General features: G+C 37.1%; 1 protein-coding gene across 1 annotated transcript in view; it reads right to left on the bottom strand.

Annotated features, from left to right (window-relative positions):
* LOC123657764 (lachesin-like) overlaps positions 1 to 22,378 on the bottom strand; it is a 39,270-nt gene that overhangs the window by 3,201 nt on the left and 13,691 nt on the right. Inside the window, exons 2-4 of the mRNA XM_045593276.1 lie at positions 11,027 to 11,124; positions 10,700 to 10,907; positions 8,529 to 8,693 (exon numbers count right to left, since the gene is read on the bottom strand). Coding sequence (XP_045449232.1) covers positions 8,529 to 8,693; positions 10,700 to 10,907; positions 11,027 to 11,124 — 471 coding nt within the window. The remainder of the gene's footprint in view (positions 1 to 8,528; positions 8,694 to 10,699; positions 10,908 to 11,026; positions 11,125 to 22,378) is intronic.

The following is a 22,378-nucleotide window of genomic DNA, read 5'->3' as shown; positions in this document are numbered from 1 at the left end:
CTTTTCGTTTGAGGAAATAAAATTCAACGTTGTGAAAGTATGGCAGTGGCTTTCAACTTTGTATTACTCGTAGATTGAAAGTGGTAGTCTTTGTGGTTTGCATGTTGCATGCTTTGAAGTTTTCGTTCGGATTCAGTAATATTCATAATACGTTGCGTATCTTCCACATGTTCACTATCTGCTACTACATTTGGTTTCGTATCAATTCTAAATAAACTTTTAATACCTAGCTATTCAAAATAAATTCAAAGTAAGTTTGTAAAAAAAAAAAAAAAAACTATACAAAAGCAAATTGTTCAGTTTTTTTAAAGTAAATCATCCTTAATGTTTTTCCGCTAACTTTGTACATTACTTCGCTTTTCTTAAGTGCTCATATAAAAAATGGCTGTATGTTGATCTATGCGAATTCATATTTTTTTTTTTTGTTACAAAAATATACCTCACAATTATAACAACGCCATTAGTAAAATAATTAAAAAATTTAACCCAGTTACTACTAATGGGCGGATATTTTCGAAATATTAATCGTCCACCGCTTGTTTAATAGACACTCGAATCACATCTAAAACCTTGATGCCAATTGTATCATTACTTTTGTAATGTAAGTTTTATTATCACTACATAGTATGTACATGTGGGCAGGGTGCGAGTGGGCTTAAGTGTGCGGCGTTAAGTCGGCTCGCCTCTGTCAAGTCTGCCATACGCGTCCACGTCGCCATGTCTTCTGGGATGGGTCGCACACCCTGGTAATACAGTGGTAGTAACGGGCGCCGCAAACTACCATCTACCCCGGACTGCTGTAGCTAAGTATGACAGGCCATCCGCCGGGTATAGTAGGTGACCCGGCGGATCACAATTGCAATTGCCTACCTGCGTATGTCCTGCGCAGTTGATCGCCGTACGCAGGGATGAAGGAGTCCTGGGGGGCTGAGTCGAACGGGGTCTGGGTTTTGTTACCACGGGAGACAACACGTCCTCTTTGGTCCGGATTTCAGGCTAAACGGTAGCCCCGTAGCTAGCCACTGCGGGGAAACGGACATGCGTAACTGCACGGATGAGCCGGGTGCTTTACGCTGGCGAGATGGGGAAGGGTCCTCTGGGAGGACACGGGGACCGGCCATGCTGACGGGGCAAGGGTGTTCGGAACAACTGGGGGCCGTGGGATCGCGGTCACCAGCCGGGCATCTGCAGCTCCCGATGTCGCGCTTGGAACCCAACCTTTCACATCTATACCCACTGCGTAGCCCCGGTGTCGAAACGGCATCCCCAACGTTGCGGGCTCCATGGAGGGTAGGGAGCGCAGTGGATGAATTTATTTCTTACACACTATGGATAAAAACAGATCCAAACCCACACAGGGATCTGAAGGGAAACCGGATGGTACCTCACTGGTGGCGAGAACCGCGAACGCGGGTCCGTCTACCAAACACTCACTACAAGTTCAACAGACACAACAGGGGAGCGGTACCACGAAGTTGGGACCGCCCTCTTCCACAAGCGGAGGCAAGGCAGCGAAGTCGACCTTGACCTCAGCAAACACACACAAACACGGGGGTGGTGCTGCCAAGGTGGCGCCACCACACACAAAACGCAAGTCCGTGGGTGGCCGAGGGGAAACTGCGAAACCGGAGGAACCTAGGCCGTCCACGTCGACGGCGTCCTCAACAGAGGGTGCCATCCTTGTTGCCGACAGGGCACCGGGGCAACCCGGAACCCGGACGGCGGAAGAGGTGGCTGCCCTCCAACGCTTTGACGAGGCGTGGACTCTTGTTGACCGACGACAGGCCAAGGGGAAACCCAGCAAGTCGGCGGGACGCGTGGGTGGTACAGGGTCCTTCCAACCAGGGAGCGAACCTAAGCCTAAGCGCAAGAGCAAGAGGCAGCGCCAGCGTCAAAGAAGGGCCCAAGCCAAAGAACCCAAACCCATGGGGTCCGTCAAGTTTGCGAAGGGGGCGGCAGGTGGCCAGGGCAACCAGGCAACCGGTCGCGCCCAACGCGGCGAGGCGCTGGCGAAGGTCAAAGCGGGGGATGGAAGTACGTCCCAGGCACCGGCCAAAAGGGCTCGCCTCGACGACTCTCAGTCGCCGAGGGGGGACCCCAAAAAGCCGAAGCTAGCGGACGGAACCCATGTCCCCTATGCTGCGGCTGTGCAGTCGGACCTACTGGTTGCGGTAACAACTGCGACCGGTGAGCCCCTGACTGCACAAGCCGCACAAGAGATACAGGTCCTTCTACAGGAGCGCCTTCTCAAGGACTCCATAGAAGCGACCGATGACGAGCCGGTGAACCCTGTCTTTCAGGGTAAACCGACCTACGCAAACGGGGCTCTGAAACTGTGGTGTGGTGACCAGGATACCGTGGGATACCTCACGCGCATAGTTTCGGAGCTCACCTTGCCCACGGGTGCTAGACTGACGGTCAAGCGACAGCGCGACCTCGTCAAGTTGGTCCGCTGCGGCGTTCTGCTTCCAGGTGAACAACCGGACATCTGGAAGGTGGGACGCGCGCTGCGGTTCCAGAACAAGTGGGCAAGGGTAGACAGCTGGGTCCTCCACAAGGTCGATAGACAGGACGGTAACACGTTCCTGATCTTTAGCGCTCCTGAGGATGTGGTGCAGACCCTGGTTGAACGCGAACGCCGACTCTGCTATTTGCTGGGGTCGGTGTACGTAAAATTCCAGGGTCCAAAGGGCAAATTCGCCGAGCACCTGCTAACGGGGCGTGAAGACCAAATGGAGGGCACAGATGACAGCGTAGGGCAGGCGAAGGAAGAAGGGTCAGGAGCAATCCCGGCCATTCCTGAGCCGCCCCCTACGAGGCAGTCGAGCCCCAAACTCCAGACCGAAGAATCGGTGGTCGTGGTAGAGCCGCTTCGGTAGTCGGAGGAAGGGGCTTGCTTAACTGGCCTGGACAACCTGGCCATAGGGGGGACAGGGACGGAGGAGGCGGGGGAGAGGCTATCTGAAGATGGCTCACCCGACTCACTCGAACTGTAAGGTCCTCCAAGCTAACCTCCACCATAGCATGACAGCGACGGCTCAGATGCGGAAATGGTTGGAGGTTAACACAACAGCCATTGCGCTGATCCAAGAGCCGTGGGTCAGAAATGGCATGGTATGCGGACTCCGGAATGCTGGAGGTAAGCTCATTGCACATACGGGCCCGGAAAACACCAGGGCCTGTATTTACATCACTAAGGATATACAGGCGCAAGTTTTGACGAGCTTTTGTTCTAGAGATCTCTGCGCCATTAAGCTGCACAGAACGCAAGACCACAGCCTGCCGGAGATGGTGATCGCGTCGGCCTACATGCCAGAGGCTGACGCGCCACCGCCGCACGACATGGCACGGCTGATAACATACTGCGAAGAGTCCGGACTGCAACTGATTGTAGGCACCGACTCCAATGCACATCACATCCTCTGGGGAATGAAAACAACAAACGAAAGAGGTAAGCTCTTAGTTGAATATCTGATGACGACTAATCTACAGATCATGAACGTGGGCTCTGAACCCACATTCGTGAACAGACGTAGTAGGACAATCATCGACCTAACACTAGCCACAGAAGCGGCCTCTGGAACCATCTCCAACTGGCACGTATCCGATGAGGCATCGTGCTCAGATCACACATGGATACGCTTCGACGTGCAGGTAAACACAGTCCCAGCAGTCCCTAGGTGTAACCCACGTAAAACCAACCGCGTGCATTACGTCGAGAGACTGGAGCAGCTGCTCAGCGAGCAGACATGCCCAGACAGACTCGAGGGAACAGGACAGATAGAAAAACAGGTAGATATGTTAACTAAAAATATTATAGACTCCTACCAAACTGCATGTCCCTTATCAATCCCACCGGAGAACAAAGTGAACTGGTGGGGGCCTGAACTGGAAAGACTCAGGAAAAAGGTAAGGCGACTCCTAAACAGAGCAATGAATAGATGCGCCGATCTGGACTGGGACAAGTACAAGAAGGCCAAGTCCAGATACAAGAAACGTTTAAGGTATAGAAGTACCGACTCGTGGCGCAAATTCTGCAGCAGCGTGGAAACCTGCGAACAGGCCAACAGGGTAAGGAAGGTTCTCGTTAACCAATCTAGCCAGATGAGGGGCTCCCTGAGAAAGCCAGACAACACCTTCACGAGCACGCTGGAAGAAGCTGAGACCATTCTGGTGCAAACGCATTTTCCAGGCTGCCGCATCATGCGGTCAGTCGATTGGCTCGAAGAGGATGTGACCCCAACAGAGGAGCAATGGGAGTATCCACTCAAGGTAGTAAGTCCACCAAAAGTTAGATGGGCTATCAACAGCTTTGACTCCTTCAAATCCCCAGGGTTGGACGGGGTCTTCCCAGCACTTCTACAGTGGGGAAGCAACCAACTCACCCATAGGCTTACCGCTGTCTTGGTAGCGTGCTTAGCTCACAGGTACGTGCCAAAGCAGTGGAGGGAGGTAAAGGTAATCTTCATCCCCAAACCGGGAAAAAGTGACTACTCCGAACCCAAATCCCACAGACCTATCAGCCTAACATCGTTTTTGCTGAAGACCCTCGAAAGGCTGTGTGAACGGGATCTGAGAGAAAACGCCCTGGCTACAGTACGCCTACACTCACACCAACATGCGTACAGCCAAGGTAAATCAACAGAGTCAGCTCTACATGCAGTGGTCAGCAAAATAGAAGAGGCCATTGAAAACAAGGCAATATGTCTCGGCACCTTCATCGACATAGAAGGTGCGTTTGACATGACCAACTTCACCAGCATCTCGTCGGCCCTGGTTAAGCACGGTGTACACCCGGTAATGGTCGACTGGATAGTTAACATGCTCAGTAAAAGAGTCATCAGACTTACATCATCTGGGACACAACATGCACTGGTGGTTAAAGGATGTCCACAGGGAGGGGTGCTCTCCCCACTACTGTGGAACGAGGTGGTGAATGACCTTATAACCAGACTGAACCAGCACAACTACTTCACGATCGGGTATGCTAACGATATTGCCATTCTAATTAGCGGCAGAGTCAGCAGTACCGTGTGTAATGTTACACAACAGGCGCTACGGATTGTGGAGAGATGGTGCATAGACAACGAACTTACCGTCAATCCCAGAAAGACGGAACAGGTAATGTTCACTAACAAACGACTATTGGGGAACTACAATCCCCCTAGACTGTTCGGAACGGAGCTGCAGTTCAGCTCGGAGGTGAAGTATCTAGGAATCATTCTAGATAGTAAACTGAACTGGAGCAGCCATCTCAACAGCAAGATCGACAAGGCCACAATAGCCTTCTGGCAGTGCCGCAGAATGATAGGTAAAAGATGGGGTTTATCCCCAAAAATCACTCTGTGGCTGTACCAGTCCGTCATCAGGCCAATTATCAGCTATGGCGCAGTGGTTTGGTGGCCGAGAACCAAACTAATCACCGGCGAAGCAAAGCTACAACGACTTCAAAGGCTAGCTTGCATGGCGACTACGGGCTGCATGAGGACCACCCCGACTGCGGCCTTGGAAGCCCTACTGAACTTGCCGCCGCTGCATCTGTTTATCCAACAGGAGGCGGGAGCGGCCGCGGTAAGACTCAGGAAGCTAAACCTATGGAGAAACGTAAAAGTAACACATACAGGTATACTTGGTGAACTGGCGAACAGGGAACCGCTCATCGAAGCGGTCACCGACAGAATACCCAAACAGTACGTATTCGACAAAAAATATAGAATACAATTACATGAAGACCCAGGGGAAGGCATCAACCCCAAGGAGTTGAGAATCTTCACAGACGGGTCGAAAACATCAACAGGTACAGGTTCTGGGGTTTACTCAGAAGACCTGAATATCAAAATGTCATCGCCATTGGGAATCCACAACACTGTCTTTCAGGCGGAATGTATGGGAATCATAATGGCTGCAACAGCGATCACGGCTAGAGAGGTACAGGGTTTTCCAATCCGTATTCTTTCCGATAGCAGATCGGTCCTGCAAGCCCTACAGAGCGACACTATGACATCGGGGCTAATATACGAGTGCCATCGAGCTCTGACGAAGGTAAGTGAAACAAACACCATTATCCTCCAATGGATAAAGGGCCACAGTGGATCGCGAGGCAACGACGCGGCTGACCGACTAGCGAGGAATGGATCGGAGATGAGGGTCCACGGACCCGAACCCATTCTACCTCTGCCTTTCGGATGGCTGCGCAGCCAGCTGCGACACAACACCAAGGTAATGCACCAAGAATATTGGACAAACCTAACCACCTGCAGGCAGACCAAGGAAGCTCTTCCGACGATCAACCCAGGATTGTCCCGCAAACTTCGCGGCTATGGGAGAGCCCAGCTCCGACTACTGGTCGGAGCTTTTACCGGACATGCCTTGCTCAACAAACACTTACACAACTTAGGTGTTACAGACAGCCCCCTATGCAGAGCGTGCATGGAGGCAGAAGAAACGGCCACACACATCCTGCTGGAATGCGGTAGTGTGGCGAACTACAGGGCGATACACCTCGGGACACCGAGGTCGCTCCGGGAAGTCGTCGGCAACGCAAGGGGTCTGCTAGGCTTCCTCAAGGAGCTAGGCTGGCATGAATGAAGCCCCCAGCCTACCACGCAAAATAGGCGCACTAAGTCGTCGAGTTGCGGAGAATAGCCCGTGGAGAATCAATCAATCAATCAATCAATCACTACATAGTATTAAACAAAGTCGCTTTCTCTGTCCCTATGTCCCTATATATGCTTAAATCTTTAAAACTACGTAACGGATTTTGATGCGGCTTTTTTAATAGATAGAGTGATTACAGAGGAAGGTTTATATGTATAATAACATCCATTAAATAGTGGAGAAATACTGTTATTTTTGACGTTTCTAATGTGATGTCGTAAATAATTACATTTTTTCGCTTACATTGCAAACGCAGGCTGAACCCTACGAGATTTATCAAAATAATGTACTAAGTATTGTACACATTGAAAAGGTCTATAGAAAACTCCGCTATGGTATATGTCTATCTCTTATGGATATCCCACAATAACATTTTTTTTTTGTCATTTACTTTTTACGACAAATAATGGCTAATTTTCGAAGCGATTTTAACCAATACAGCATTAATCATTACCTAATTAAATACCTTAAATACATTGTTCATTTCATATAGATCTATATGACCCTTTGTAGCATATGATTTAAATGAATATTTTCGAAGATATTACAGATTTAAAAATTGCGGGACGTAGGGTTTGCGGCGGTTCCGGCCGGCCGGGGCGGCGCGGCGAGAGCTTGCCTATAAGTATAGTATAAAATGTAAATAAGTAAAAATGTAGTGTATGAATTTAGATATTCCAAAGATAGCAGGAAATCTTCATGGTTTAGGGAAACAAGAATTGCTTTACTCTAAAGTTAACGCGTGCGCGCCACGGGCAGTAATGAATAAATCAAAACTACTGGATCGATTTTAATCATTTTTTCAGTGAATGACATAGGCTTATATATATTTTATACCCGTACAAAGCCGGAGCGGGCCGCTAGTCAACAATAAAAGACAATAGAATTGGAAGTATTAAAGCTTTTCAAATAAAAATCAATTATTAAAAACATAAAACACGACTAGGACACAATAGTTCTTCCTACAAAACATTGAATCCCTTATAAATCGAATACTAACCAAACCTAAGTGAACTAACATCAATTGAATTTATTTTGATTATTAGATTGTAACCGTCTGCAATAATTTGAAGTACATAATTATATTATTAATATTTTAAATTTATCTGTAGTTTATGAAAGTATCGAAGGGAATATAATGCATGGTGCACTGTATATATACATTTCGCACTAAATTGTAGAGTTTATTTTCCACTATTTAGTAGTTATTTGTCACAGTCGGGTTTTTCATTTTTAATAAATAGTTTTATTACAGACGTTTCAGTTCATCATTAATAAATGAGCACATTTCCGGAACCTAAGTTTTTGTTCTAAGCAAAGCAATGCGAAAAGTTCAGATGCTTACTGAGTTTGTGAACGAGTGAGTAAACGTTGGAGCTTTTTATGGTATTTTGGTCATGTGGCTGTTATAACAAATTTTTGTCAGTATAAGTAGTATATGTATGTATGTAGTGTGGTGTATGTTTATTCGAGAACGTAAAAATAGTAATTACGCTTCAGCCTGTAATATCCCACTACTGGGCATAGGCCTCTTTCCCTGTGTAGGAGAAGGATCAGAGCTTAATCCACCACGCTGCTCCACTGCGGGTTGGCGGATATATTCCCTACCATGAGTAACGATCGCTATTAGGTGTACATGATAACAACCGGGACCGACGGCTTAACGTGCTCTCCGAGGCACGGTGGGGAGACCCACAAGGACTGCACAAACACCCATACCACGGCAAACACCTGTATGGCCAATACAAATGTTTGTCATGTGCAGGGATCGAACCCGCAACCGCCAGGGCAACAGGTACAATCCATGGCTGTAACCGTGGCGCCAACGCGGCGTCAAAAATAGTAATAGTGATAGATATTAAAAATCTTACTATGTGTATCGCTGAAGTTTGATGTCGGTAACAAATCTCCGGCTTCCTTTCTCCAGACGACGCTTGGTGTCGGCACCCCGTGAGCCGCGCATCGGAGCGTTACGTTAGCGCCTTCTCGCGCTACTTGGTCGCTACTCGTTGGGTAATCCAATATATCAGGGGGTACTAAAAATTGTGTGTATAAAATCAATGCAATTTAAAATATTAGTGTAATAAAAATTAATTATACATGATTTAATTTGCTAATTATATTACAGAGTTGAAGATAGATAAAAGAAAGTATATAGAACTCTTCTCCACATAACACTAAAATAAAACAGATGGCGAAAAGGCAAGTAATCCGTGTAAAAGCATCGGTATAAATATAGTAACAAATATGTTTTGTTCGCTTATCACAGCTGCCAGTTATTATAGCAATTACACGTCGTTACGACTCGGGAGTCCACGGCACGCACTGGCTTGATTATTATTAGTTGGAATGGACGAAAACTTATACCGATGTATGTTGACATATTATGAATTATAACCTGTCCTTTGTATGGCTTATTGTAGGGGATAATGTTATAAGAAACGTAATACAAATGTTATTAGAATATATTATACAATTAGTATCACTTATACAACAAGCCAAGCCCTGTCGTCGAAGATCACACGTGGAATAAAGGAAAATGTAGAAAAATAAACTATACAAGATGTGAATCTTAATATTATTTGCTATACTTTTCGTGATATTATATTTATTATATAATAGAAATATGCAGTTGGGTGATTTTACGATAAGTGATAAACGCCGCTCACGAATTTTGTACATTGCAAAAAATATTTTTATTAGCTACATACATTGGCTAACACATTGTAGTTTAGTAAGTTTTAATTATAAGAACATATAACTGTAAGTTTTATAATAAACTTTTATTACTTAATAACATGCTTGACAAATAGCTAATAACAAACTACAAGATGTAGGTATTATAGTAATAAAAGTCGGCACTCGTTTACATTACTATTTAACTTTCGCTATTTAGCGCTTCTAGCGTTGCATAATTTCAATTTAAAGTTTCATAAAACCGCAGCATGAAATTCTAAAGCTTTAAGGCTACATTAAATAAAATTTTCTCAGCAACACGGAAAATAAATTTGTTAAAAGATTTAATTATGTCACAGTTGATAAAGAAATACTCATTTGTTCTTAGAGAAACTAAATTTTATTATAAATATTAACGTAATTTTAAAATATTAAGACGACGGATTGAAATAATAATGATAATGTGATGAAGTTCTTATATTTGCTTATTAAAAATGTATGAACTTTTTGCAGAACATATTTTTGTATTAATATATTATGTAATTTGTTTCAATAATTCTACTTCATTATTTATTTAAAATGAATTAGTCTTCTCAGCAAACTTCAATACATTACAGTAGATTATACAAGATATTTTTATTTATTTATTTTTAAAAACTATAATAATTATGACAACTTACGGTCACTTTTAATACTTTTACTATGTCTGAATTTTCTTAGTAGGTATAATAACTTGTCAACACAAAATTTAAATTAAGATTAACAAATTAAAACTATGAAAATATGCATATTTCGCATATAAATCAATTTAAAGAAAAATAAATTATTCGTACAAAAGCAATCATTCGAAGATATTTTCTTTATAATTTTAGATTTAACATAACTCACATTCAGAGTTCTTACTTTATATCTACGGAGGACGGAAATTGAAATATGTCTATCAATACTCGATGCAGAATTGCAAGGAACTTGCATAGTTGAAAACATAATACATTTATAACAACGTAAAACGGATAATAAAATAAATACATTTATTACATTTATGTTTACTTGTGTACTGTTACTATTAACAAATAACAATTGAATTTATATTACTATATAATAGGTTAAAATTACAGAAAAGTTATCAAAACGAATATATGGTTCAACACACATTAATGTAAGTATATATTTATTATATTTTAATAAATAATAAACCATTTACAAGTTAATAATAAGTTTTGGTTTAAAACTAGAGTTGTACTAGTTCGTTGGCTTTTGATCATTCTAACATTAGATTGATTAAGTGGAGACACTGAACAATTCTAGTAACATACCTTTTCAAAGTAAATAAATATTGGTAACGATAACTATAATTTTAACATACCTACAACGTCTAAATATGCAGTCTGACTCTTCATTGGATCAGTGTTGAGTTGGCACATGTACCAACCACGGTCTGACTGACGCACGTCATGAATGTGCAGAAACCACACTCGCCTGTCGCTATGGTTCACCGCAATGCGATGATTCTTCGTGATCACGTGCGTTGCAATTGTCAGGATCGTCTGCGTGTCCACGCGTAGCCACGCCACCTTACCAACGAGTGATTGACTGTCATTTATCACATTGTAATTTATTGCGTATTTATTATTATTTTGTTTCAGTTTCTTATTTTACTTCTTAATATTAAAAATAAAAAATAGTAACTCACTCTGTAAGATCCAAGATCATTGACGACGCACGTAAAAACTGCCTCCCTGCCTAGTGAAACCGTCAAATTGTTTAAACTGTCTTCAAAACGTGGCACTTCTGTAACAAAACAATTTCACTAAAAGCAGACCTCGATAGCGATAACGACTTCCAAAGTGTTTATTATTTTATTAATACTATTATTTGATATAATCACAGAGAATGCTATAATATTCTATTTGTATTGTATCGTAAAAATTACACGGTATGAGATCAAGTTTTTTGCACAATACAAATTTTTATATTCGTTGTTAGTGTAAATTATTTCCTCAAACATTTAAATCGATTTATTAAATTTTTATAAAAATAAGTTTCTTTCGAGATGAACTTATTTATACGTCTAGTAGAAAACATCTCCTTGCTGGGAGAGATGACTGGAATTTAATCAACAAAGCAGCTCTACTTTTTAACCGACTTCCAAAAAAGGAGGAGGTTCTCAATTCGACTGTATTTTTTTTTTTTTATGTATGTTACATCAGAACTTTTGACCGGGTAGACCGATTTCGACAAATTTTATTTTAATCGAAAGGTGGTGTGTGCCAATTGGTCCCATTTAAATTTATTGGAGATCTAACAACTACTTTTCGAGTTATATCTAATAATGCGTTTTTACTTGACGCTTTTTTCGTCGCCCTACGTTGTATTATACCGCAAAACTTTCTACTGGATGTACCGATTTTGATAATTCTTTTTTTGTTGGAAAGGGGATATCCCTAGTTTGGTACCGTGATAAGGAAACCAGGATCTGATGATGGGATCCCAGAGAAATCGAGGGAAACTCTCGAAAATCCGTAATAACTTTTTACTGGGTGTACCGATTTTGATAATTTTTAATTTAATCGAAAGCTGATGTTTATCATGTAGTCACATATAAATTTTATCGAGATCTGATAACTACTTTTTGAGTAATCTTTGATTACGCGTAGTTGCTTGACTATTTTTTCGTCGATCTACGTTGTATTACTTGTCGATGTAATTGAAGTCGGTTTTTTTTTCGTTTGCGAGCAAACACAATTATTTTATAAATATTTGTCTTTACATGTGACACACATCAACATTCAGTGTCTTATATATAGCATGATGAATATTATACTTTGCGTATGTACGTGAATATTTGTATGTATAAAAAGCATTCTCCTTTTTTCTGGGAAATGTTATTGTCTTACGTATTTATCAATAAATTGTCAGCAAATCTCTTAATAATAAATAGTTTGTATTTTATTTTACATTTTACGTTCCGCAAATAAAATCATGGATCATGAACACATCAAAATATAATTGAAACATATGAAAATATATGCATTTAAAATTTAAAACACAGTTTTCGCTTTTTAAATTAATTACATTTTTAAAAGAAATCGTTTAAAACATTTGACCTGTTTTAATTAAATTTGATCAAGTTATATTTTTAAATAATTTTACTTAGACTATTTCACCACATTTTTTATAAAAAATTTAATCAAGCTTCGAAAGTTACATTAAAAGAATAATTTAATCTATCGAAATAAATACATTTTAGACTCTATAAATATTTCAGTGTGTGGCCGCCACTTTTATTGAAAAAGAAAAAGTAGAGAAGAACGATTCGGTGTTTCAATAAGGACAAGAGAGAGTATTAAAAGAAAATATATTTTCAAATGTAAAAGATTAATTATAGTATTTCAATAAATTATTTGTTCGTCGCTTGCAGTAATCGAACGAGTGCCTAGCGAGCTATAGTACAAGCATCGATCTGAATATTCTAGGCATCATCAGTCATCAAGGGATGATTCGCTTTTGGAAGACAAGACGCTGTGGCTGGTTTCGGTCGCTGCATATTATTGTACCCCGCGTCGGCGTTGTCTTAAACTCGTGTACTTGTGAAAGAGAGAGCAGTTTTATTTAATTTATAAATAATTTATGATTACTGACACTCTAAAATTGTTTATAAAAACAATATAAAATAAGTCGTTTTAACAGAATTAGAATATTGTGAGCCAAACCGATACCAGTTTAAATGTTATTTTTTTTATATACTTTTTATGGTGAGGAGAATTCTAGTTAAAACATTCTTCTTTCCATATTGACGAACTTTTCATAGAAACGTGCACTAGCGGTCACGGTTTCAATCCCCGCTCGTGACAGTAGCAGAAATTGATTCAATATTATAGAATTATTATATATCAGCTCGATTTAAATAAAATTCGTTACGTACTTGAATAAAATTCATACTCATTCTTATATTCATATTCATATATATAATAAAGGTCACTCAGTATTATGTCACATTGATACCTTTCAGTTAAATCTCATTATTAATTATTTAAGCACTTTGTAGTATTATATTCCTACATAGTTGAGTATTGCCTAATTGACTTTATTATATTACAAAATGTTTAATTTATTTAATTTAATATTAATGAAAGTTTCTTAAATGTCTGCTATATAAAAAAATGTAAAACAATAACTTTTAATAAAAACAGAGGCTTAGGGAGAACATTTTCATATTTCAAAGCAAAGAAAACTGGCTCATTCAGCATTGTTTGCTTTGAGAGAAAACCCGAATTTGAGGTCTTGTATTTTCTGTCTTCTATAATATTATTACTTGAGTAGTACTTATAGTGAAAAATTTCTATATTTTTATGAAAATATCTGACCTTTCTGATTTTATTTTAAAAGATTTTTCATTATAAATTTTTTGTTTTTGTTGAATTCTTAACCCTTATCTACTCAGTATAATTTTGTAACGCTTTTAGCTAACTTTTAGATCCAAGATATAAAATATCTGACATATTTGAGAGTATAAATGGATTTAAAATATTACATTACCAGTTTTCCCCAACACTTACCTATTTGTAGATAGATGTATGTGGTAAATCGAAATTAAAAAAAAATATATCTCAATTGTTTTTCATTGTTTGCAGTAGTATTTCTTGTTATTTTTCCTTCAGCTGAGATTTATTTTCAATTATATCTGTTAACATTTCGTTGACGAAAATTTAAAGCTGTGAATTGAATTTTTTGTGATTTTCTCCTGAGGAAGAATTATGGAGAGTTAATCAAGTCTTTAAGGTTTTCATTTTCTTTTCGTTCCATCTCTACATTTAAAAGTTTTTTCTGATGCGTGTTGTCGTAGTGAAACATAATTACTCTCCATATAAGATTTGTCATTACTATTTTTAAATAACGACATTGAAAAAATTATTGATCTAATATTTTCACCGTCAAGATTATTCATACAAGCATACTTTTGAAAAGTGTTTTTTTTTTTATAAAATATTTACGCAGCAATACTAAAATAAACAATATTACTAATATTGGTAACTATATCATATTGGAAACCATTCACTAAAATACAAGATTTCGTATCGCATGCTATATAAATATATGTAAATAAACAAATTACTTTCGTATATGATCCTACGAAAAGCTAATAATCAGGATCGTTGAATGGTGATTTCGGTTTGTGAATGTAATATTGTAAAATATGTATGCTGTTAATATATTTTGAAGCTTTAAAGAGAAGAAATAAATGTTGGCCTACAAATAAGTGCATGTTTGTTGAAAAATTTAAGCGTTTATATAGGGTTAATAAAGTTAAAGAGGAGGTTCTCAATTCGATTGTATTTTATTTTTGTGTATTACCTTATAGCTTATATATTATAAATTTGATTGAGATCTTTTTTGAGACAAGTTTTTTGTCAATTATCGTATCACTTATCGATGTAATTGAAGTCGGGTTTTTGTTTGCGAGCAAACATAATTGTTTTATTGTGCAATTCTGTGTCACATATAAGCTTATCATTTAAATAAGTGATTTTTTTCTACGTACATACTTTTAAATCATCACTGCATCAATATTTTTATAGAAAACGATGTATTATTAAAAAGAGAGAAGAGAATGCAGCTCAAATATGCAAAAGAAACAAATAATTTTATATATATAAATAATTTTTGATATGATATTCAAAAATGTTTAAAATTTTATATAGCTTTTTAGTTTATACAAAACAACTTCATATTGGTAATGAATATGGCTTAATAAGTAGCTAACAACACTTCTACGCTTCTTTATTATAAAAGCAGTATTTTGAAATTACGTTTACGTTTAATTAATTTTAATTATTTATATCATTTACTTTACTCGTCTAATTAATGATCTCGTTAATTAATTCTATTCTTACGACAAGTAAACTCATTTTCATTTGGTCGGTATTTTTGATATTTCGCCCATGGACTAAAGCGCGAATAATTTGGGAAACTGCAAAGATCCTACAGCTACACCCTATCGTTGTTTGTATGTTTGTAATAAATAAGTAAGCCCCTAAATAAGTTGCCCTTAGTAAATAAGCAGTATTTTATTATATTGATTTCAGAAACGATCGTTCCACTATATAAAGAATTAGATTTTGTTCGCCAACGGGTAGAATTTGTACGCCAGTCTATTTATTTTTCTTTAAGCTTTCATGTATCTTCAAACTATTTCAATTATAAAAACTAATTAGTAATTTTGACTGTATCTAAATGCATGTAGATTAATAAATCAACAGTTCAAAGTATAAATTTTATAAAATTTAATTTATTTACGCTGCGTTGGCGCAACGGTTACAGCTATGGATTGTAACTATTGCGCTGGCGGTTGCGGGTTCGATCCCCTCACATGACAAACATTTTTATTGGCAATACAGGTGTTTGCCGTGGTCTGGGTGTTTGTGTAGTCCTTGTGGGTCTTCCCACCGTACCGCGAAGAGCACGTTAAGCCGTTGGTCCCGGTTGTTATCATACATATATATGTACACCTGATAGCGATTGTTACTCGTAGTTCCTCATAGTAGGGAATATATCCGCCAACCCGCATTGGAGCAGCATGGTGGATTAAGCTCTGATTCTTCTCCTACATGGGGAAAAAAGCCTATGCCCAGTAGTGGGATATTACAGGCTGAAGCGATTTTGAAATTTATTTGTTTAAATTGAAATTAGATGCCACATTTTTTTTTGAATTAGCGGATAACTGTTCTCTTTGTACTATACTCTGTTAATTCAGCACAAAATGAAATGCTACCGAAATACAAGTCACTAGCTAGAGATAAGCGACACGTGGGTTGTGTCCGCAAACCACGTGACAGTAATACGACGGGGTATGTTTAGCGTGGCTTTCGAAAGTAAATTTACTTGATGTTATATCATTACATCATTACAAGTTTATACTTCTTAAAATATTTTATGAGATTTCGGAAGTCTTACCCAATTTTTAAGTGATCAAACTAAAATTGTTACTCTTTTGATGACTACAGCTTAGCTTGTTGTAGCTATGGAGCCTATAATTCTTCAAATCTTTAGTTTCAGATAAAATAGTCATGTGCAGACGAACTATTAATTGTTGTTTTAAGCGAAGGAGACTCATCTACGAATGATCGAAACCTACAGTGTGGTAGGTGCGGTGCTAACGATCTGTATGCTCCCATTTTCCTTTTATATTTTTCTAAATTTGCTAAACATACAAAGACAGGGAAAAGTGGCTTCCCTCAACAACTCTTACAAGTTGTTAAAGAAAATGAGATTGAAATTAAATTATTTTATACATATTAATAATACAAATACGTGTAAATGACATTAAAATACTCAAGAATAATACATAATTCTATTTAATTCATTTATAATGACTTGAACATATTAGCACTGATTGATCGTTTAAGACATGTGTATATATACATAGAAAGTGTATATATATAGAGCCAAAACATTGTTATAGTGCTCAAATTAACGTAGGCAACAAGCACTTAAGTAAAAAAATGTATGAGAAAAACTTATCTATATGAAGTCAAGTTTTAATTATTTCAAATAACAAAAATGACATATCACACACCTCTTTTCAAATTAGTTATTTAACAATGTGAAATGTCTGTTACGATAATGACCCATGATAATGACATTAAAACTTTAATACTTTTTCTTGATATTTTAATATCAGGACTCATTTTAATTTAAATATATGTAAGCAACTTGTTTTAATTATTCTAAATGTATGTAAATATAATCTCATTAAAATCTAAATCATATGAATAAATTCAACGTTTGTATTGTTCCCTAATTTTAATTATTTATTTTAATTAATGTTTTCTTGTGCACAATAGCGCCTACATTTTTAGTCGCCTAATTATACTGGGCCCTGAAAAAGTTTCAGCCGCTTTGGAAATCACACCATTGTTCCTAAAAGTTTTGGCAGTGCGAATAAAATTACCATTTATTAATGAGTAATATTTAATTACTAAAATCTATTAAATGACTATTATATTGTGAATCCGAAAAGAAAATCTCATAAGTCGTTCCGATAATGGTTAACTGAAAGCAAAAAAAAAAAAATGTAGGCATATAAGTTAAATTTTTCACATTTATGCGTTTAAATATACATGGTAATTGATGTAGCTTCTAAAGTCGTTCAAGCTATTCCCTTCAATGCGGTTTTTATCGAGATTTTTCACATTTTTAGGAACATACAAAAACGTATTAATAATTATATTTTTATTAATTATAAACAAGCTTTTGCGTCATTTGCAGTTTAAATACAGTTTTGTATAAACAGGACTGATGTAAACGCCAAATAGCTAATAAAAAGATACACAAAGTAAATAAATGAATAAATATCTTATAACATACACACACGGTCGCCTGTTCCTAAGATAAGATAACTTAATGCTTGTGTTATAGGTAACAGCTGGTGATAGCTAAATATTTTTTCTAATAAATATACATAGGAATAATACATACATAGATATATAAATATAAATATTACTCCCAGAGTCAGGAGGGAATCGAACCTGCATCCCGCGGAGCAGAAGCAGGACCATTACTAACTACGCCCACAGGCTAGTCACACAAAACAGCTAATATAGTTCGTCTTACGTAATTAAGAAATATTCGTCTTGTTTTACGTAAACACATCTAATATTTAAACATATATATTGCGTGTAATATAAATGTTATCGTAGTTTAGCGTTGTTTTCTCGCACGTTCAGTCCTAAGCATTTATTGTGCCTAGAGCAAATTTGCTTGTGGGACGCAATATCCAAGCGAGCGGCCCTCGGGGAGCTATCTTGTTTTATTTGCCCGCCTGAGTCGATAATGAACGTTTTTTTTCCGTATCTTTTCCGAAAAGTCAATACGCTAAAGGTATAATAAAGGCTAACGTCAGTAGCCTTCACGATTATGTCTCCACTTGCCACTCAAACTTTACTGACAAGTAATATTGTTCAACGATGCATATATGTTGTCCAATACATGTATAAAACGTAAAAACAAGCTTTATACGGACGAAATAGAGTGGAAAATACCCCAAACACTTTAAAAAAGTACAGATTAAGCAAAATAAAATAATATATAGCTGTATTTATGACCAGTAAAAAGTTCGGGCGATATTTATGGGCGAGAGTGGTGGTGATTGTACGTATACATTAAATTAATTTCATGGGCTTAAACGTAATTATTTTTCTTTATTATTTTAATACAAAACTGCTGCAAGTATATAAAATATTATTTATCAAAGTTATCGTAATAGTAAAATGATTTATATAACACTACAGCAAAAGAAGCTACAAAGAATGATATTTATGTTTTTATGGGTTCAAAGAGTAGGGTGAGCCTCTTGGGAGAATTTATGTCAGTATCACCCTCCGTAGAGACTGTAAAAAGAAACTTAAATACGTTATACTAATAAAATGTATCCAATATAGAAATAAAGAAAGGAAAATTCTGCAAACGTTAAGGTAATTCTCTCACTTCCACTTACAACAAGTTTTATAATGTACAATTTGCTATATTATTAGTTTAATGACCGTTAAGGAAAATTTTATAATTACGATTGTCTTTAAAATAAATTATTTAAATAAGATCAAGAATAAATATTATTTAAGATATTGCTTTTCTTAGTGTACTATAAAAATAAATAAATTGCTAAGTATACCAGTAAAAAAATTAAACAAAATGATTTTTTACCAAATTTTGGCTTACGTAACAATTATTTTTAATAATAGTCTAGAATAATAAAAGTTATTATACTTAGTCCTCGATCAATTATTATTACGTCTATTATTACATATTTTAATAAATATAGATTATTGCGTTAAATAAATTAAGTGTTTTCAATAGATTTAACTTAGTTATTTTAACTTCATACTATGAAGTGGAAACAGAAATTCGTCGGCTAACTAAGTGAATGTTCTGTGGAAGACGCCCAGCTTTCCTATCTAACTGTCAGAGTTGTCTGAGCTGGTTCTCTAAGTCGTAATGATTTATACGTATTCATTTCTTCGTTTATTTTCATGCATAACTTTATTAAAGAATAAACGGTAACTATATTAAAAATATTACAAGTAGTTTTGTTGAGCGTAGCTTTTCTACACTTTCGTTATATTGTCACTGCGTAAATATATTATTAATAGCTGACCCCGCAAACGTTGTTTTGCCATATATGTTACTAACCCCCCATATAACATAGGGGTAGGATAAATAGATGTTGGCCGATTCTCAAACCTACCCAATATGCACACAAAATTTCGGAGGAGTATGGTAACTACATTGTGACACGAGGATTTTATATGATAAGATTATTATATATATATATTCGCTTCAGCCTTTCATATGTACATGATAACCACCGGGACCGATGACTTAACGTGCTCTCCGAGGCACGGTGGAGAGAACCACAAGAACTGCACAAACACCCAGACCACGGCAAATACAAATGTTTGTCATGTGCGGAGATCGAACCCGCAACCGCCAGCCAACAGCCGCCAGCAACAGCCACTGACCAGTGCTGTGATCGTTATATATTAATATGAGCAAAATATAATACATAAACACAAGGTACCCGACCAAAAGTCAAAAAATCTGAGCTGGAATTTGGAATCTGAGATGAGATTAGAATTCAATTTTGAATTTTGATGTAATTTTTATTTCATTTTGTGTGTTGAATGTTATTTTTGAGGAAATGGTTTTTCATGTAATAAGACTATACGAGATATTTTTTTAGATATTAGGATTGTGGCTATAGCGTATGAAAATATGTAATTTTTAGTATTAAAACGTCGATGTTATAATAAAATAATCAAGAAATATTAAGTTATATAATATATTCTGGAATTTGCTTATGTATATATTTTACCTATTTGCTTAAATAATAATGCTTTATCAATTTCAAAAAAAAAAAACTTTTATTCGAAATACGAAAACTAGGACAAATATTTTTCGAACGTCTAAAAATTATAAATTTGCTATGTGCAATGCTACCAATTAGAGTTTTATAGGATAAGAAAATGAAAAATGAATTCAAAAATCTTAATGTATAAAAGTTCTCTATGCTCCAAGTTCAAAACGTAACTTAATTAAATCTACGAGTATTTCCCATTTATTCCTATTTAAATATTATGAATAAAGACTACAATTGTTTTTGTTATTGCAGCGGATAAACAATATATATAATACCATTTTAATTACATGTATAAGGGTGTGTTAGTAATGTAACTTAATGTTTGATGTTTGCACTCGGAGAACTTTTGTAAAATAGAGCTATTAAAATTGTATTACTTAATAGTGACTTTTATTGCCCGAATGCGATAAATTTTAACTTTCTCCATCTCAAATGTTAAGTTTATTATCGTACTATATAAACCACGTAAAGCATTTTAAAGAGTTAGCCCGTCAGTTTTATTTTACACTATCGTAAATATATCACGCTCATCCCCAGACAGCGGTTGAAGCGAGACGCAAATCTAATACCTGTGATGTATATTTTATTTAATATTCCATATCATTACATCTAAGCTCTTTAACAATAATTTATCTTTCGTGATTTATGGCGGCACAAACATCACTTAATATAAATTTACGGCAATATATTTCAAAGAGAGATTGCGCGGTTTATTTGTTACGTGACTTAGCGGTAAATTATATTGACGTGTAATATTTTCTCTTTTCAACGACTCGGTTACAAGACAACGCTTTCAGGCAATGACTTGTTTGACGTGAGGCTGATGCTTATAAATATTAGCATATCACATCGCAACCGCGCGCCGCCTGCCCGCATCGCACTTCGTAACGCGGCCCGTCACGCGAACTTCAATTTAAATACTTCTTGCCGGTACGTACGGTCGATCGAAGCTTATTCAGTAGATTTGGACTATATCGTGACTCTTGTAGTTTGTATTTTAGCAAGCTGTTATAATAACGAAACAATTTACAGTTGAGAAATAAAAGAATTTACAGCTAAGAAAAAAGAAAATTGTGACTCATCGCTGTCCTTGATCAATGAAATCGTAGTAAATTTGAACGCCCGGCTTAGGGGTTTGCTTCAACTGGTAAATTTTAACATAACCTTCTAATTGAACACAATTTCTTTGCCGACAACTGTTTCTGAGCTAAACGACAGTGACAATTAAGTATTTTCTTAATGCGAATGCACAATGATGCCAAAAAATTATTTTTATAAAGATTTACATTTGTGCTATTTTAAAACTTATCGTGAACAATTAAAAAAAAAAAAAAAAAACACCTGACTTAGTTAAGAGAAAATCCAAAAAACTCACCTGAATTAATTTAAAAAAAAAAAAACTAAAAGGTTATTATAACGAAGTAATTTTAATTATTCCTTACGCTTTGAACGAACTCAAACAAACCTAGACAGAGTTATCAGACGCTTAAGTTAACAGATAAGAACTGATGTAGGGTATTTTAAAATATCGTAAGTACCTCGCAAATTTGTGAACGATCGGCGTGATTCAACAACTTTTCTCCTAAGTTAGCTGTAACTTTTGGGAAGTTTCCAGCCGTGTTTCCAAAACCTTATCGTCCGTAGAAGTAACAAGCCGAGATAAATGAAGTTTGGTTGTTCTTAATTTAATGGCTGGTCGGAAGTTAGGCGGTCGTGATCAGATGACAGAGTTTCCGGACAATTTATTGCACAAAAATTGTATATTGTAAAGTATAATAATTTTAGTTTGTAGAAACGCTATGTGTAACGAAATAGCTTATATTGTAATTAGAGTTTGCAATCCGGAAAACTGGATCTGGTGAATCCATCATTTGCACATTCTACTTCATTTTGCACTTACTGAATCCGGTGCGAAATGCCGGATCCAGCGACTGGATCCGGTGATAGAATTTTATAAGAAAATAACCGCTCAATTGAAAGATAGAATGTGGTTCTTGAGGGTACGTGTGTGTCTTGTGTGTCTTTGATCGCTGATGATTAAAAGATAAAATATTTGAATGATAGTTTTCAACCATTTAAATTAGCTATAGATATATCACGGTGCGGGTATTCAACTCTATTTACAGTTGA

This window comes from Melitaea cinxia, chromosome 11 (genome assembly GCF_905220565.1).
Source record: "Melitaea cinxia chromosome 11, ilMelCinx1.1, whole genome shotgun sequence".
In the NCBI taxonomy this organism is placed as follows: domain Eukaryota; kingdom Metazoa; phylum Arthropoda; class Insecta; order Lepidoptera; family Nymphalidae; genus Melitaea; species Melitaea cinxia.
Note: the sequence above shows the minus strand (reverse complement) of the source record. Positions and strands in the feature narration are given on the sequence as shown.